The following is a 12,164-nucleotide window of genomic DNA, read 5'->3' as shown; positions in this document are numbered from 1 at the left end:
GAAATATTTTCTAAGCAACATCCTGATATAATGGAAAAGTGTGAATTTTGGAGTGATGCAGACCTGGGATCAAATACTCATTTTGTGATCTTTGGTAAGTTAATTAATTTCTTTGACTTCAGGATTAAAAAGGAATCTAAGATAATACAAGTAAAGACTCTAGAAAGATGCCCAATAATTATTTGATTCCTACTCATCCCTTCATGTCAAAGCAGATGGAGGGCTGCATGGTTATTCTGCTTGTTTATGGACGGCTTGAACTCCCTTCACTGACGAAGCCCCTTGTATCCGCTGCATCATTTCCCTTGTGTCACAGCTGTTCCTACCTTCTTTCTCGTGTGCGATTCTTTGTTTTCATGTTCTATCTTACTAATGCTGCTACTCTCACACTGCTGCTAATCTTTGCTTGTGTTTAATTTATTATCTGAGGCTATTCAAAGACTATAGAGTTCTAAAAACTTTTCATCCCAGAATTTATCTTGTGTATTGAGAAAAGTGTTGTAAATGTGGAGATTTCTTTATAGACTTCTTCTCAAATAAATTTCATGTTTTTCTTTCTCAGTTACAACTTTTTGAATGTCATCGAAATTAAAAAAAAAATAGCATTTGTTCTGTGAAAGGTAGATGCTGCTCAAATAGAATAACCAAGTAGGCTTTGTTTTCCCTTTTCCTGAGTTTCCTTCGAATTTGATAGCGATGTAGAGAAGCCGATGCCACTGCAGTTAACAGGGGCTGAAATTCGTCAGAGAACTTACCAGAACTAATCCTTCCTTTTCACTCTGGTGGGAAATAAGTCGTCCTCTGTGATTACTGGGCAGCTCATTGCAGCAATACAATGCCTAGTCACAAAATGCCAGAAACTTTCCAGATGGAAGGGTGTTCTGAATAGCTTGCTCATATCAGCAATACACCCTTTTTTTCTAGTTCTTCTGAAAAAGAAGAAACTTTCAAGCTGGAGAATTTCACTCCATTCTCTAAATATATGGGCTGCTTTCTATTTAAGAGAGGCAGGTTTTTGGGGGGAGCAGTTGAATTGCTGACCTCTTAGGCCCAGAGCCGACATTACTGCCCAGGTTTCAGGGCTCAGAGGGACGACCTGGCGGCTCTCCCCGTGGGAACTACCGGGGGCATCTTGGAGTGGTTTTCCAGGAAGGATGCAGACGTGCCCTCTCCATTATGTTACGGTTACAGGTCTTTATAAAATTAGCAGGAGGGTGGTTCCCAGTCCTTCAGAGAAGATGATTGGAAATCAGCATTTTGGCCAAAAGAATCAGCCCCGGCGCCTGCCTGCCATTTCAGAGAGCGCTGGGCAGTTTGTGCTTCTCTCCTGCTCAGGTTGTCTTCACAGCAGTGTGCATGCAGGCTGGGCGTTTGTGGGCTGTGAAATCTGTTGAGCCCTAGGTGTTAAGTATTTTGAGAGGGATTGTGTTAGGGGTACCTACTGCGATTTATATGTTAAAGTTCCCCATTCTTTTCTGTTGTTTACATAACAAAGAAATCACATCAGATCTGGCTTAGAGTAAATGTAATCTTCTCTGCCCCCATGCTTGGACCCCCCTGTCCCAAATGCTTTATGTAAAGAGAATTTCAGTTCAGGTGGGCTAGGGCCTGGGCACGGTGACTGGCCTGCCCCCCGGGGGGTGGGAGACGTCCACTTGTGGTGGCTCTCTCGCCTGAATGGTGCGGGGTTAAAGGCTTTCCACTGTTTCCAGGCCTCCATTGTTTCTGATGATAAGTCTGTGATTTCTCAAGTTTTTCTTCCCCTGTATGTAATGTGTTATTTTTCTCTGCCTGCTTTCAAGACTTTCTTTACATTTGATTTTCAGCAGTTTGACTGTATATGCCTCAGCGTGGTTTTCTTTGATCTGTATTCTGATTGAGATTTCACTAAACTTCTTGAATCCAGTAATTTATGTTTTTTTAATCATATTTTGGGAAATTTGTATTCAGTATTTATTCATTTTCCTGCCCCATTCTTTCCCTCCTCTCCCTGGGGACTCCATTCTATGTGTATTAGGCATTTTGATATTTTCCCTCAGTTTTCAGCAGCTCTGTTCATGTTTTAAAAAATCTTTTTTATCTTTGATAATTTCTGTTGATCTGTCATCAAGTTTACTGACTTTTGTGTCTACACTACTGTTAAGCTCATTTAGCCAGATAGATTGATTTATTTATTTATTTATTTATTTATTTATTTATTTATTTATTTATTTTTCATTTAGCCAGTTTTAAATTTCAGATACTGTATTTCCCAGCTTGAGAATTTCCATGTTTTTAAAAATAATAGTTTCTGTTTCTCTGCTGAGATCTCCTGTTTTGTTCCCTTTCTGAGTATACCTGACTTCACTGAGCATAGTTATGATAGCTACTTTAACATCTTACTCTGCTGATTCCAACATACAGCTCATTGGAGTATTTGTTGTAACTGAGTTTCTTTTTTTCCTGAGGACTGGGTAATGTTTTTCTGGTTCTTTGTACATCAGACAGTTTTGTATTAAACATGAATGTTATGTTGTAAAGGCTGTGAATTTTGTTTTGTTTCTCTACAGACTGTTGAGATTTCTGTTTTAGCAGGCAATTAATTTGCCTGAACTCAGACTGCAAGCTCTTTCTTGAGTGGCAACTCAGATGTCCAGTCCTTTTATCCTTAGCTGGTCTGCTTGCAAACAGCACCAAGCTTGCATGGTTCAGGGGGTACCAGAGACTGGGCAGTTTATGCACAGAACTTGGAGCTCCCTCTGTCTGGCTCTCTCCGTTCTGGAATCTTTAGTCCAGGGCCTGTGATTGCCCCAGCCTCTTTCCTCGTATTCTTCAGGCCAGAAAGACTTGGGTGTTGTGTGTGAGTGTAAGCTGTCCTGCATGGTCCCGACTCGACTCTGGCCTGCTCTCTGTGCAAAAGCAACAGTGATGCGGGTAATTCCTTCCTAAATTTCAGCTCCCCTTCATAAGTTGTCGCCTTCTGCTCACTGTCTGGTGCCTTCAGGAAATTGTTTTTTTTGGTATTTTTGTCCAGAGTTTATGTTACCATCTGCAGGAGGCCAGGTTTGGGTGGGACTTACTCAGCTATCCAGGAAGCAGGAACCTCCAACTGGTCCCTCTTTGGATACATAGTCATAGTCTTACTCAAAATTTTGGTTCGAGTTACTACTTTTTCTGGCCAGTTAACACATCTTACTTACTCTGCTTTATATTCGGGAAAGTAGTAACGAATAGAATGGCCTTGTTGGAGCATCCCGTAGAAATGAGAACGTCCAAATCTGTCCTTTTGGAGTTTCAAAATGTGAGCTGTTACAAAGGGGACGTTGTTATTCAGTGTCGTCTTGCTCACTCAAAGCGATGCCCATCTCTGCACTGCACACTCACGCACTTCACAGTTGTTTGACAGCCAGTCCCTTGATTCTTAATTTTTAGTTCTCTTCTCTGAAAAAGGTACAGCTGTTTACACAAGGCTCCTGGGAGGGCCTTTCTGAAGAGGTGACATCTGAGCAGAAGCCTGAGCGAAGTGAGGGGATGGACCATGTAAGTTCTGGAGGAATATACAGAGAGCGGCACGCGCAGGAGGCTTGTCATGTTCAGGACGTGGCAGGAATGCCCATTGTGTCCGGGGTGCAGTGATGGAGGGGAGAGTTTGGAAGGAGGTTGGAGGAGACAGAGGCCAGCGTGTACAGACATGGTAAGGATTCCAGGTTTTATTCTGAGTGTGTGAGGTGCCACTGGAGGGCTCTGAGCTGGGAGTAACGTGATCTGTGTGGGACTGTGGGGAAGAGGGCGGAAACAGGTCAAAGGCGACTGCAGTAGCCCAGGTGCGGGGTGCCTGTGGCTTGGACCCGGGCAGCAGTGGTGGGGATGGTGATTGAGAGATAAGCGTGTCACGCCACCTTAGTCAACTCAGGTCTGTGCGGAGGAGAGCCAGAACGCGCCATTTCTTCCAAGTGAAAACTGAGATTCGAGATGATTTTTGAGCCCTTTTTCCTCTCTCCCAGCCCTTGATATTAGAGCTGAACAAGGAGAGTTCTGTTTTGGGAACGTGATGTCACGCCAGGGTGGTTATTTTAGCAGTGGGGCCCCAGTAGTCTACTAAGGGGAGAAGAAGGGAGACTGGGAGAGGAACCAGCCCTGCTGTCCGCGCGCATCGTTAATAGGCCTGGGCCTCCGCCCGGCAGACAGTTAAAGGCTTTATTTCTGGCTGGACTTCAGGCAAGAGTAGAGATGATTCTCAAACTTTGTTCTTTGGAAAGTTGATACACTTTATTTTTTTGTCTGTGACCACTGTACTTTTAAAAATATTACTTGACTGTATCAGATAATAAGTTTCTGAATTTGTCATTTCTAAGCCAAGCTAATGGGAAAAGAAAGCCTTGTCCAGTTTCTCTAGGTCCAAGATTGTACCCAATCTGGTAGACTTCACCAGTGAATGGCATATCTGGGTTTCCTGGTTTTTATTTTACAGTATTTTACTTAGTAACTGGATGTTTACAGTTACGGCTCTCTTTCTGTTTGAGAATGGGCTGCATGGCTGTGAAGGAGCATTATGTAAAACCAAGTTACCAGAAATGAGAAATTAATAGCTAGAGTTACAGGTGTATGGTATGTATAGATGTGTCCTGCCTTTTCGTGTTCTCTGTTCTTGGTCTACCCTCTGACTTAGGTTAGTTCACTTAATCTCTTCATGACCTGTTTTTCTTTCCTGCCAACTTTAAACACCTGCCTATGGCTAGTCATGAGCTGCTTTCATAAAAGATTCCATGTTTAGGTAGTTCTTCCATTTGAATCCAAATTCATTATTCTGCTTCACTTGAACTGTTACTAAGTTGCTGAAATGTTCCATTGTTCCTTATTAATTGTAATAACGCCTTACATTTTTATCTCTTAGATATTAAAAGATATTTGCCATTAATTGGGAATCAAACTTATTATGGTAGCTATTTAAATATTTATGATGTGAATTGATGCTTGGCTAATTAACGTGGATGTGTTGATTCTGCCTGGATTTAGAAACCAGATGTCTTGGTAACACACTAGGGAAAGGGCCCTTTAGAGTAGTAGTTTTTTATTGTTCATCTGCTCCAGAATTCCTCAGGAACCAGGCTGAATGCTAACTGAAGATACTGATAATTTCTGGATCGTGCATTCACTGGATACATTTGCACATGGCGGGGTTCTGGGCCATGCTTGTCCACTGTTCATGGTGCTGAGAAGGAGGGCACACTGAGAGGGTCCAGGCTTTCATGAGTGATGGTGAGCGGAGAACTAGGGAGTTGTCATCAGGGAGGACTGAACGTGAGACCAGAAAAAGGAGTGCGAGTGAGCATTGCTCCTTGCAATGTTGTTGTAGGTCGATGGATTTTTTTGCGATGGAAGACTGGATTAGGTACTAAGAGGTGTCAGTTTTTCCAGTGTCTGTAGTTTTGATATAGAAACTTCTCAAGTTTTTATTCCATATTCTGAAAATAGGATGGACAGGGCCAAGTTAGGTCTTGTTTCCTGTTTGTTTATTCATTCATTTATAAAACATTAGTTGAACATCTGCTGTGTGCCAGGTACTGTGCTTTATATGTTCTGGTCAGTGTCATACCAGTATTTAAGTCAATAATTTGAAGGTCAGTCTTTATATTCACACATTATTAAGGTGTAGGTCATAAAGCATGCAAAAAAATAGCCAGTGTTGAAGGAGGGGGGAGCATTATTTTAATTTGAAACAAAACAAAACAACATCAACAAAAATGAGAATATTCCCTAAACATGACCTGTTACTTCTGGTGGACTCATTTCTTTCACGTTTGATCTGCCGTTTCTCAGCTCCTTAGAGGCCAGTGCTGATCCGCATGTCTGCCTTACAAATATTTGAATCTTTTTGTCCTTCTGATTTTTGGTGCCAGAATGGATAACGGTTGGATTGCTGAGCTTTTGTCTAGCCATTAAGCGCTACAGCTTTGAAGCAGAACTGTTAGAAGGAAGCTTTTACTCTCCCCACCTTACCCCCTCCTTTAATTTTAGTTTGTATTTACGGAATTTGTAAGGGCAGAAGTCTCTTTTTGGTTATCAGGAACAGGTGATTGTGCTTAAAGAACGAGTTACGTTTATTCAGAGTTTACTGTCTCCTGATGGTTGACTGTAAGTCAGGATGTCTCAACAGTGGCAAAGTGACACTTGGGCTGGACAGTCCTCTGTTGTGGGGGGTCAGCCCTGTGCATCGAAAGAGTTAGCAGCACCCCTGGCCTTGGCCTATTAGGTGTAAGTAGCTCACCTGCCCACCCAGTTGTGACAACCAAAAATGTCCACAGACATCAGATGCCCCTAAGAGGGTCAAAATCACTACTATCTGAGAACCACCGCTCTGAGTTCTGAAAGCAGACCTATTGACCACAGTTGTCTGTGAGCCAAGCACAAATCAGTTGTGGTAGCACTTGATGTTGTGTTTCTGTGAATCCTTAAAAGCTTCTCTTTTATTGTGATGGCTGTTGCTTCACTTCCCTAATCTTGAAAGTCTTGCTGTCATCCAGCCTGGAGGAGTTGTGCCAGGTTGAGCCAGAGAAGGTACGTGTGCTGTATTCCTGGAATCCAGAGTACTTGTTCTTAATGGACTTGCCTCTTAATGGACTTCAGTAAACTTGCTCAAAACCCTAGATGTGAAGTCTTGGCCACAACACACTTGATATTAGATCTTCAGCTCTTCTAAGTCTTCCAAAGGCCAACCAGGTCTTTTTGATTTGATTTACTTTGTAATTAGACAACAAGTTTGGACATGTTCTAGGTATCAATTCATGATCATTTTAGTTTGTCTTGTTTCTTATTTTTAGATTAAGAGGTTGTTGGTAGGGTTGTCAAATTTGGCTGACAAGCAGCTTCCATTTTTGCGCACAACGTAGTGCAGTGTTGATTTAGCAGAGAGTTGCTTACCTGTTACGTTCACACATCTAGTAAGTGGCTGAACTGGAATTTGGACTCAGGTTTTTCTGATTGACTTTAAAGCCATACTCTTCCCTCTGTACCAGCACCTCTCAAAATTTAAAGTGTGTGGGACTCACTTGGAGACCTTGTTAAAATGCAGGTTCTGACCTGGTAGGTTTGGGGCAGGCCTGTAGTCCTGCATTTCCAGCAGCATCTGGGGTGATGGCTGTGTTGCTGGCCTTTGGCTCACACTTTTGGTACTAAAGCTCTGTGCTGTGTCCCCGGATTACTAATTTTGCTATAGGTAACCCTCTTGGTGATTAACCTACAAAATTGGTAATCGACAATTGAGTATTCAAGAATTGGAGGTTTCAGTGATTCTTTTTTCTCCATTTTAAGCTACATATATTCCTCACTAGATTTTAAGCTGTGCATGTTCAGTGGTAGAGCTGAGGAAGAGCTTGTTCACCAGAACTAGTAGCATTGCAGTTCTGTCTTAAGTGGACGCCGGGTATGATGAGGAAGTAAGGTGTCAGATGCGAGGGTCGTTTGTGGGGACGAGCATTTGAGTGAACACCTGCCATGGTTCATTGATTATTTTACATTTCATCATCTCCAAAATTGGGTATGTCTTAAGATAGATGGCATTTTACTGTCACTGAGGTGGGCATTGGCTTCTGCTACTTCTGGCCGCCCTCCCACTCCCTGGGGGTGGAGCCTGGCAGCTGTCACCGTGAGTACGTGGCCATCTCCCCTCCTCGCTCTTTTTTTCCCCCCAGGCCTCCCTGTCTTTGTCCTGTCACTGCTGAATCTGAGATTGGGAGGTGTAGGCTACAAGCTTGGAGATTTTTATATTGGTCAGAAATGCTGCAGGGCAACATGGTTTCTCTGCTGATTGCTTGGCTCTGACATCTGCTCTCTGTAGAAGCAAATGTGTTACAGATTTTTCCTTGTCCTGACTTGGTAGGATCTCCTCTGGGACTGAGACGAAGTCTTAAAAGGCTCTTTATTAAAGTAAACATTCTAAATGATAAACTATTTCACATCTTATTTGGCAGTATTTTTGTTTCTTGATGGTACACGAATTAGTAATGTATTTTCCATGGGGCTTTATTGATGAGATTGAGAAATTTAACCTAAGTTTAGCAGAAAAAGACTGACTGCCTTGGCGGTAGGAAGTGTGAAGTAGGTCTAGCTCTGCTGCTTGCCAGTTGTCCATGTGTACAGTGGAAGTTGAGTATGTGATCTCCAAGTCCCTTCTAGCTCTGAACTAGTTGGATTCTAAGTGTGCTGTAATGACCTAATTGAACTATGAGGGCTCTGCTTTAAAAATGTAGAAGTGATTAATTTTGACAAGGGTGGGGAGTGACAGGCATCTGAGCTGAATCTCCAGGGAGAGAACAGTTTCGGTAGAGGAACAGGAGGAAGAGTATTTTAAATTGAAGAGACAGTACTCGTGAGGTCATGGGAGTGCCTTTGAAACTGTTCATAAACTTTTAGACCCTGGATGAAATTATGTTCATCATGCTATGTGGAGGTTAGCCTCGGTATAAGTAAAGTGTTCTAGTGAAAGTAAAATGACCCCTCCTGGCTTTCTAAGAAGGTGATTGCTCAAGAAGTTCTTTTTGTTTTTGTTTTTTGAGAATAAAATGATGATTCTTCATTAGTTGAATTAATTAGATATAGAAACCGAAAAAATAAAACAAACCATCAAAGGACTGAGTATGTTCACCCTTGTTTGAGTATCAGGCAAAGTGAATAATGAGACTACTAGCTGTGTTATAGTATTATGTATTTTTTATATATATATATAGTATTATATATTTATTATATGTATTATATAGTTCTACCATCTGGGCACTAATCTTTGGTTTACGAAGGGACTTCTTCTTTGCATATATGGATCTCTTTGCATAGAGATTCTTTGGGGATTTTCTGTGGACATAGAAGCTCTTAGTTTTGCTGAGTTAGATACACCTTGAAAGAAAAAGCTTTTTTGTAAGTGCAGTCAGTGCTGCAGGTAGGAATTGGCAAAGGTGAAGTAATTAACCTCAACTGGATAGGCTCTTTTGGTTTTTGATACCCAAAACAAGGCCTTAAATTTGGGGGGTCAGAAATTACATGGACTCAGGGGATTTCTGAATTTGATATTAAAGTTTATAAACGGGATTCCAGAGCTGGGAATCATAATCCCAGGTCTGCTCTGCCACCTTGTGTTCTCTCGGAAAAGTTATTTTTAATTCCCCTGGACTGTGTTTATTGCATACGGAAAATAAGCCTCAGCTTTAACTTCTTTCACAAGAAAATTAGTTAGCACAAGAATAAAGCTTAAAATGTGAAATCCTTATATATTTGCTGAGTTACAAGGTGGTTTTTTTTCTTGAAAGGTGTATGCTCAATTTTATAAGTGGTGGGTAAGCAGTGTATTCAGCCAGTCCCCTTTGACTTAAAGGCAGTTTTGCGTGTGCATTGTACAGTGTGGCACTGATCGTTAGTGTTTCTCCTTCCTCCTCCCAGGTGGTTCGTACTGAGAAGAACAGTTTGAACAATCGATTCCTGCCCTGGAATGAGATCGAGACAGAGGCCATCCTGTCTATTGACGATGACGCTCACCTCCGCCATGATGAGATCATGTTTGGGTTTCGGTGAGGAGAGATTTTCATCAAGAAACACTTTTGTTTGCAAACAATAGAGAACTAACTCAAAAGCTGGATTAGGTAGCCAAGTGAATTTCCTAGCTGATAGTAACCGAGACATTCGCAGAGGCGGTCGGGGCTATCGTAAGACATAGCTGGATCCATTTCTCTTCATTTCTGGGTTCTGCTTTCCCCTGGGTTGCCTTTGTTCTCCCGTAGGCTCTTCCTCTGGGGCTAGGGAGATGGAATTCTGTGGTTGGCTGGCCCTGGGTCACCTGCCTGCCCCTGGAGCTGCGAGTAGATCCTCCTCCACCTGCAAACCACGTGGACTGAGAGTGGAGGCAAAGGGTAGTTCCCTAAAGGGAATGGAGGCTCTTGTGTTGGGAGGAGTGGGGAGTAACTCCCAGGCAGGCAGAAGCAACGTGTTGCTCGTCACTGTGGGAGCCCCGGGGAGCTCCCTCTCCAGCTCCCACAGCCCCCTCAGCCCTTTTGCATGGTCCCCTCTCATCCCTGCCCCACTCAGCCTGCTTGTTGGCACTGCACATCAGCAGTGGCAGCAGTGCTCAGTGTCCAAAGTGGGGATGTGTAGCATTGGGGCAGTGGAGCAGTGCCAAGATCCCAGGGCCTGGAAGATTTGATAAAGACGGGGTTGGGAGCAAAGACCCAAGAGGAAAGAGAGGAGGAGGAATAGGAGGTTATGGTGGTGATAATGCATGACATGTGTCGAACCTATACTGTGTGCCAGCGTCTAGCGGGGCACATTGACTGGTTTATCTCATTAGTCCTCCTAAAATTTGATGATTTAAGTTGTAGTTGCCTCCATTTACTTAGGAGTAAATTGATATCCAAGAGAGCAGAACCACAAAGCCTGAAAATAACTGGCCAAGCTGGAATTCGAATGCAGGTTTGTCTGATTCCAGAACTTCCACTCAGCCACTAAACTATTCTGTTTTTTGGAATTTAGTAGTTCTTATTGGGCTTAAATATCCCACTTTGAGGGAATAGTACAGATAAGAGAATGTAGTAGGTCAGGGCTAATCAAAGGGTGTCCTGGACTGGTATGCTGGCCCCTGGACAGTTTATTACCTGTCCACAGTAAGGAGGGAACAAAAATTGAGGGTAGGCACTTAGAAACTTTTAAAACAATTTGACCTTTACCATGACATCCGAGTGTGAACATTTTTCTTGTAATTCATTTTTGGGTAACATTGATTAAATATAATCCATACAACATTCAGTTCACTCATTTAAGTGTACCATTCAGTGGTTTACAGAGTTGTGCAACTATCTCCATAATCTATTTTAGAAGTCTTCATAACCACCAAAAGAAATCCTGTGCCCATTAGCAGTCCTTCCCCATTTTCCTGCACCCCTATAAGCCCTTGGCAACCATTAATGTACTTTGTTTCTCTGTAAATTTGCCTATTACGGACATTCCATATAAATGGTACCATTTAATCTGTGCTTTTTTATAACTGGCTTCTTTCACTTAACATGGTGTTTTCAAAGTTAATCCATCTTGTAGCATCTGTTAGTACTTCTGTCATTTTGTATGGAAGCACACATTTTGTTGATCCATTTATCTGCTGATGGACATTTGGGTCATTTCTGCTTCATGGCTATTATGAATAATGCTGCTATGAACATTCATGTACACGTTTTTGTATGAACATTTCCTTTCTCTTAGATATAGCCCTTGGAGTGGAGTTGCTGGATCGTATGGTAACTCTTTGTTTAACATGTTGAAGAACTACTAGAATGTTCTCCAAATAGGCTGCACCGTTTTGTCTTGCACCAGCGGTGTGTAAGAGTTCCAATTTCTCCGCATCCTTGTCAATACTTGTTATTTTCCATTTTTTATTTATAGTCATCCTGCTGGGCATGAAGTTGTGTTTCAGTATAGTGGTCATTCAATATAATGCAAATTTGATTTGCATTTCCCTAATGACTAATGATACTGGCTATCTTCATGTGCTTAGTAACAATTTATATATCTTCTTTGAAGAAATGTCTGTTCAGATCCTTTGCCCATTGTCACTTGGGTTGTCTTTTGTTATTGAGCTGTAAGAGTTCTTTATATTTTCTAGACGAAAGTTCCTTACTGGAGGTAGGATTTGTGGTTTTTTCCTCCCATTCTGTGGGTTGTCTTTTCACTTTATTGATGGTGTCCTTCAAAACATAAAAGCTTTTCATTTTAATGAAGTCCAATTTGTCTCTTTTTTTTGGTTACTTGTGCTTTTGGTGTCATATTTCAGAAACCATGAAATTCATTTTTACTGTATTTTATAAAAGTATGAATCCACAGTAAGCCATGGGAAAAATTACTTCTTCACCACAGATAGTTTGAGGAGCACTGGACTAGGTTTCCTTGGAGATCTTGTTCAAATTAAGTATAGATCCAGGCTGGAGAACTGTTCTCTGTGCTTCTGTTTTGGTCACGGAAAGCCTGACCTGACTGACCCCTGGCTCGCAGGCTTCCTTTGGTTTAAGCGGGTAAGTGCAGGTGCTCAGTTGAAAGGAGTGGCAGCTCTAGTGCTGTATTTGTCTTAGATCCGTCTATAAAGAATTATGGGACCCATTTCTGACAACTTAAGAACATCCGTTCTTCCTCTCCCTCACCCAGCCTCTCATTTCCTT

At 42.1% G+C, this 12,164-nt stretch overlaps 1 protein-coding gene across 5 annotated transcripts in view; it reads left to right on the top strand.

Annotated features, from left to right (window-relative positions):
• Positions 1-12,164, top strand: part of EXTL3 (exostosin like glycosyltransferase 3) — an 88,214-nt gene that overhangs the window by 56,276 nt on the left and 19,774 nt on the right. For all 5 annotated transcript variants that reach the window (XM_010967816.3, XM_074355611.1, XM_074355609.1 and 2 more), the window contains exon 3: positions 9,409-9,536. In XM_010967816.3, the coding sequence (XP_010966118.1) occupies positions 9,409-9,536 (128 nt within the window). The remainder of the gene's footprint in view (positions 1-9,408; positions 9,537-12,164) is intronic.

This window comes from Camelus bactrianus, chromosome 31 (assembly GCF_048773025.1).
Source record: "Camelus bactrianus isolate YW-2024 breed Bactrian camel chromosome 31, ASM4877302v1, whole genome shotgun sequence".
Lineage (NCBI taxonomy): Eukaryota > Metazoa > Chordata > Mammalia > Artiodactyla > Camelidae > Camelus > Camelus bactrianus.
Note: the sequence above shows the minus strand (reverse complement) of the source record. Positions and strands in the feature narration are given on the sequence as shown.